Source organism: Chrysochloris asiatica, unplaced genomic scaffold (genome assembly GCF_000296735.1).
Source record: "Chrysochloris asiatica unplaced genomic scaffold, ChrAsi1.0 scaffold00021, whole genome shotgun sequence".
In the NCBI taxonomy this organism is placed as follows: Eukaryota; Metazoa; Chordata; class Mammalia; order Afrosoricida; family Chrysochloridae; genus Chrysochloris; species Chrysochloris asiatica.
Window position 1 is genome coordinate 16,938,337 of NW_006408539.1, and position 6,602 is coordinate 16,944,938.

The 6,602-nt window shown below is 42.6% G+C and overlaps 1 protein-coding gene across 1 annotated transcript in view; it reads left to right on the forward strand.

Moving 5' to 3' along the window:
• The first annotated feature begins 441 nt into the window (after positions 1–441).
• The window catches only part of SERPINB12 (serpin peptidase inhibitor, clade B (ovalbumin), member 12), an 11,707-nt gene continuing 5,546 nt past the window's right edge, over positions 442–6,602 (forward strand). Inside the window, exons 1-5 of the mRNA XM_006837537.1 lie at positions 442–609; positions 3,098–3,232; positions 3,847–3,861; positions 4,424–4,549; positions 5,498–5,615. Coding sequence (XP_006837600.1) covers positions 442–609; positions 3,098–3,232; positions 3,847–3,861; positions 4,424–4,549; positions 5,498–5,615 — 562 coding nt within the window. The remainder of the gene's footprint in view (positions 610–3,097; positions 3,233–3,846; positions 3,862–4,423; positions 4,550–5,497; positions 5,616–6,602) is intronic.

The window sequence follows — 6,602 nt, forward strand, 5'->3', positions numbered from 1 at the left end:
GTGACTCATACCATATAGGCTGCATAAAGAGTAAAGAGAAGACAACAATGTTGATAAGGGACATGGCTGTTTGGTAGGCATATTCTCAGTTACAGAACATTGAGGAAGAGTGGAGGCAACAGACTTAGCCAAAATAGACCCTTTCTTGACTGTGGGGAAGTCACTTTTCATTCAGATAATTCTACCCATATAAAGGAAATTCCACCACTGTATGAAAATAGACTTCTATCTTGATCAATATCGACGTTGACATCAGTATTTCTGTTTCAAGATGAAGATGATTATCTTTATTAACATTATGATGTTTTCCAGTTTTTAAGACATATTGGATAATTATACTTGTATCGGATAGTATCTTGGGTGTTTAAAACGAGAATTATTTACTAGTTTTCTTCCAATCATTTTCTCTGTTTTTGGTTTCAGCTTGTTACCAGTTTCACAATGGACTCCCTTGTTGCAGCAAACTCCAAATTTTGCTTTGACCTTTTCAAAGAGATAAGCAAAGATGGTTCTCTTAGAAACATCTTTTTGTGTCCTCTGAGCCTTTCAGCTGCCCTCGGCATGGTCCACCTGGGGGCCAGAAGTGACAGTGCCTGTCAGATCAATAAGGTGAATATCCACCTGAGGAGCCTCACTCACCCTGGATCTGGGTCCACACCCAAGGGGAGATATTGGTGTCAAATGAAACCAAGTTGCTTCTTGTACCTTGGGCTTGCTGGAACCTGCATCTATCTCTGAGCTTCATTTATGTTTCTCCACTTGGAGGTTTTGCTTTCTCTTCAGGTTATATCATTCATCAAGATGCAATTCTCCTTCCATCTCTTTATGATGCCTCCCAACTTTAGCAGACTTTCCCAATCATCTTCTGTCTCTGACTCTGTGTCTGCCGGTCTACCTCCCTTTTGCTCTACAGTTATCAATACTAATATTGCTAGTACTTTAATTGCATGACTGGGTTTTTTCTTACGTCTTCCACATAACAAATATTTATTAAACATCAGCTAGGCCTCTGGTGATGTGGGTTAAAAACCTTGGCATCATCTTTAACTCGTATCTTCCTCTTTCATTTCACATCAAATTGTCAGGAAGTCCTATCGACTCTCATTTCAAAATATCCAGGACCCAGACCCTTCTTACAGCCTCCTGTGATCGGAAGCCCCACCATCTTTTCTGATTTGAATACCACCATCATGAATTCCCCACTTCCACAGACAACGCAGCTGCTGGAGAGGTCCCTTAGCCCAAAGTCAGTTCTGCCTCTCATCTCAGCTCCATGCTTAGAGTTCCCTAACAGCAGAGGCCTTACAGTCATCCATGGATCCCAGATAACCTCATGACTCCATCTCTAACCCTCCACTCCCCCCTGACTGCACTGGACTCCAGTCGCGGTAGCCACTCTGCACTCTAGCTATTCCCTTTGCGGGCTTACTGTCTCCTGCAAGACTGATGAAAGCCCACCTTCTCAATAGTCCTGCCATGATCTCCTGTTTGAATGCTGCATCTTAGCCCTTCACTCCATAAGCAGCCCTTTTATCAGTCCTGCTGTGGCGCTGTGGGTTAATGCGCCAGACTGCAAAGACGTTTGAACTGCAAGATCAGTGGTTCAAGCTCACCAGCTGCTCCTTGAAAACCCTATACAGGGTTACTGTGGGTTGGAACCGACTCGATGGCACTTAACAACAACAACTACTACTTCCCGACATGTTGTTTTTCATCTTCTAACATACTGGATGGAGAACTATGTGTTTTGCTTTTGTGTGCCTCTTTTAATTGAACATAGCCTCCTAGAAGACAAGAATCCTTATTCTAGAACATTGCTTCATTTATAGGACCACTCAGTAAACATTTGTCAAATGAGTGAATGGGAGTGACAAGAACAATCATAAATGACTAATATTGCTAGTACTTTAATTGCATGACTGTGTTGCAAGGTTGGTTTTCCGTATCCTTGGATCTCGCCTATACTGCGTGTAGGTAGGAGCTATGTATGAAATGGCTGTTGTGCCCTCAATATGGATGAGTTGGATTATGGATTAAAACCATTTGGAGTAATTCTGCTCTATAAATTTACTTTGATTTGATATATTCTTATTTTCTTTATAAAACATAGCTCTAGGATGTGGTACCCATCAAGTTTTGGGTTTCTCTTCCTTCCAGTCACTTGGGTGTCACTTGCTTGGTCTGACAGTACAGGATGAGCAGCTGTCTCCTGTTTTCTGCAGTGCTCTGGGCAACTTGGCTTTGCTGCCCTTCTTCTTTTGATTGATTTGAAGCTCTAGCACAATGCTATCCAACACATGCATGATATGTGTCACATAGGTATGTAACTCATCATATCCAAAATGTTACCATTATCAACATGTAATCAAAATAAAAACATTAATGAGATGTTTTGCATTCCTTTTTTTCATACTCCATCTTTAAAATTTGGGGTGTATTTTATACCTGCTGCTATCGTATACTGCTGAGTTGATTCCAGCATACTTCAGTTCGGATTGGCCACCTCGCAAGTGCTCAACAGCCGTGTGTGGCTCAGGAATTGGATTGCACAGTCGTAAATTCTTTCAGTTTGCTTGCATTCATCCTTCCACTTGGTCCTGATGGGGTAGCATTCAGTTGTTATTGTTGTTAGCTGCTGTCAAATTGGCCTCCAACTCATGGTGACCTGAGGCAAAAGGGATCAAAATGCTGCCTGATCCGGTACCGTCTCCATGATTGGTGGTAGGTGGTAGAGCCATAAAGTTTTCATTGATTGACTTTGGAAAGGAGATTGCTAAGTCTTTCTTCCTAGTCTGGAAGCTCTACTGAAACCTCCTCAGCTTCCTAGCAACACCCAAGCCTCCCCTGACAGATGGGTAGTGTCTGAACATGAGGTGCTAAGAATGGAACCCCTCCCCACCCAGAATTCAATCACTTCCCTTCCATTCTGCCTCACAACCCAAGCCAGAAGTAACATTCACTCCCTTCAAAATGCTGACTGATTCGGTTTCACTTGATTCCATCACCATCGTCATTGCCACATTTTAAAAAACTTCTGAAGTTGTTCAGACTTCCTGCTGTTGACGTTGTCTGAAAGACTCCATACCATGCCACGCAGGTGCTCCACTTCAATGAAGTTTCCCAGAATGAAAAGAAAGAACCCGGTCCCCGTTGGAAAAGCAACAAATCAGGAGTGGTGGCTGACAGTCCTGTGAAGGGACAGGGAAGGAAAGAGGGACCTCCGGATCTGCAGGTAAGCAGCACAAACCCTGCCCCTCATACAGACTAACCACCTGGTAATGGTTGTTCCACCAAAACATGAGAGTCTAGTTGTTGAAAATACAACCACCTCATATCACTTTCCATTCATCCTTCCCAATGATTTGTCCTAGATGTCCTTGGCTAGAAGCGTTTTCTAAAGAGTTGCTGTTGTGTGTTGTGGAGTTGGTTCTGACTCACAGTGACCCTTTATAGCATTTCCAAGGTTGTAAATATTTATGGGAGCAGAAAGCCTCATTTTTCTCCCATGAAGTGACTGATGGATTTGAACCGCTGACTCTGTGGTTAATAGTCCAACGTGTATTCCGTGATACTACCTGTAACATCTACTGTCTTCTGTTCATGATAAAGCAACTTAGATAGTTGCCTTGTTCCCTACCTGCTTCTGTGGAACACAGATCCTCAAATGTGGCACGCCCAGCATGAACAGCAGCAGGGTTGGGATGGCTGAGGGACTCTTTTCTCTCTCTCCACTGCTGCCTGCTCCATTCATACTGAAAGCTGTCCTGACACATAAGACTTTTATTGGCTGTCTCATACCAGTCATAGGAGAGATCTTCTCTAGCTTATATGTCTCCCTAAGTGGAGGCTGGAGAGATGAATGCCTCTTCCTTGGATCTTTTGAGTGCAGAGAGACACGGGACTCAGCAATCTAGATACACTGAGTCCCCTGAGCCATTTTTCCTGGATGCCCTTGGTACCGATCTCGGACCCATGGCCATTCACCCTCCTCACTGCTCTTCCTCCTAGTTTGTTTTCCTACAAAACAGAACGATAGCTCCTTATGCAGTGCAAACGTGCTTCTGTAAAAACAAAAACACTTGTATCTCATCATTATTGGTGGCCATCAATCAGCCTTCAACTCATGGGGGCCCCAGGCACAACAGGATTGGGTCATTGTATCCCAGAGGGTTTTATTGGCTGATTTTGGGAAGTAGATCGCCAGGACTTTCTTCCTAGTCTCTTAGTTTGGAAGCTCTGCTGAAACCTGTTTAACACATAAGGCTCCACTGACAGAACAGTGGTGGTTGCACATAAGGTGCCCTGGCTGGGAATTGAACTCAGATCTCCTTCATGGAAGACGAGAATTCTACCATGGAGTCATCAGCACTCTCTTGGTAATGACATTAAGATCACATAGTTTTTCTTTTTTGACTAGACTGAGTCTTCGAATGATGCACTTAACTGCTGTTTTGGGAAGCTCCTCTCCAAGCTGTACCGAACTCGAGCTGATTACACTCTGAGTATTGCCAACAGACTCTATGGAGAGCAGGGATTTCTGATCTGCCCGGTGAGTCACTGGTGATTAGGGCTATACCTCACACACTTATTTAGAAATGAATGAGCAGCTGAATGACATGCTGGGGAATGGCTGCTGTCCAGACTCACCTCTTGTTCTCCCGCACCTTGGTGTTCCTCTTCCCTTATCCCACACAAGGCCCTTGTGAGTGGCATAGAGGGGGTACGTGAAGGGTCACAGGACCAATACTCTGTAGGGATTGACCTTCTTGCTCTTGGTAATTCCTCTTGCTGTTGGCTCTCCTCAAATGTCGTCTTTAAAGTCACCTTTTGTGCCACAACCAGGTCACCCTAATAAAATTGCTTTTAATATGCTTCTAAGAAGAGAGTGGTGTGGTGGAAAAGACTTCATTTGGAGTCAAAGGTTCAGGTCTCTCTGAGGATAAACAGTTTTATACCTGTTGCCAGATATCAACCCGAACTTTTTCCCTTTCAGGCCATTAGAGGGAGCCACACACTTAGCAATAAAAATGAGGGGTGTGTTCAATGGCAAGTATGCTACACAGCTGGCGAGGGCTGGCCTAATCTGGAAAAGTGGGTAACCTATTTTTCACCCACATAAGTATGTTCTCTCACTATGACATTGAGATTTTATATGCTGGATTTAGTTCTTAAAAACAGTAACATTTCATAGTTAACTTTCAGCTTTCTTGATATTTGTCTTGTGACATCTTAAATAGATTGTCCCAATAAAAAAAAAGGACATCTGGCCAGAAAGGACCATGTCTTTCTAACCATGGACTATTTTGTGAATCATTGTTCTGTATCTTAAATCGTCACTGCAGCGAGCAAAGTGCTCAGATATACTGATATGTCTATTCTTCTGATGTTATTAAATGACAAGGTATATTTCTCATTAGGCTGTTCATGATCACCCCATTCCAATTAGCACAATGATGGTATTTTACTGTAGTGTTTTCTATGTCTTCCAATTTAACAGGAATACCTGGATGGTGTGGTTCAGTTTTACCACACGACGATGGAAAGTCTTGATTTCCGGAAGGATATTGAAAAGTCCAGACAAGAGATTAACTTCTGGGTTGAATCTCAATCCCAAGGTCAGAAAGAACAAAACACTTTATGGCTGGTATTTCTTTTTCCTTCCATTTTAAAAGAAAATCCTCTAGATCAGCCTTTTCTGTTGCTGTTCTGTCATGGGCCAGAGGCTCAGGTTTGTAGACTGGTTTCAAGCTTGTTCTGCCAGTGTCTAACAGGTTACAGGGCTTAGATACAGTTGTTCCTCATTATTGCTATTCTAGTCCATAATAAAGGGGAAATGTTGGCCAGCCAAGCACAATGGGAATTATTTCCCTTACTTTTAAAGAACCAGTAAGAAGTTAAGATCATGAAGAAATTTTAGTTATTCCATTTTTTTTTGTTAAGTACTCTTGAGTTGGTTCCAATTCATAGGGACCCTGCATAGGGTTTCTGAGGATTGTTTGGTGGGTTTGAACTTCTGACCTTGCAGCTAGCAGTCCAGTGCATATCCTACAGCGCCACACTAGGACCCCAAGTTACTCACATTGTTGTTGTTGTTAAGTGACATCGAGTCGATTTCGACCCATAGCGACCCTGTATAGGATTTCCAAAGAGCAGCTGGTGAGCTTGAACCACCAACCTTGCAGTTCAAATGACTTTGCAGTCTGACGCATTAACCCACAGCACCACACCAGGACTCCAAGTAACTCATAGGGGGTGTGAAAATAATAAACATTTTAATTCTTCCTAATGTTTTAGTAGATGTAGGTGTTTTCAGAGTGGGGAGATAGTCAAAGAGGGCCTGAGTGGTGACAAATTTAGTAAAACATAAATGGAATAACATTTTCATATAAGCCTCGCCTCCCAGCCTCCACAAAATGGAAGTCTAAACAGACAATGGAATAAAAAATAAACAACATGATCAACACAGAAAATAGTGAGTTTTCAAGGATTTCATTTTGTTTGGATCCACAATTAACACCTTTTGAAGCAGCAGTGAAAAAAATTAAATGATGTATTGCATTGGGCACATCTGTAATGACGTATTGCATTGGGCACATCTGTTG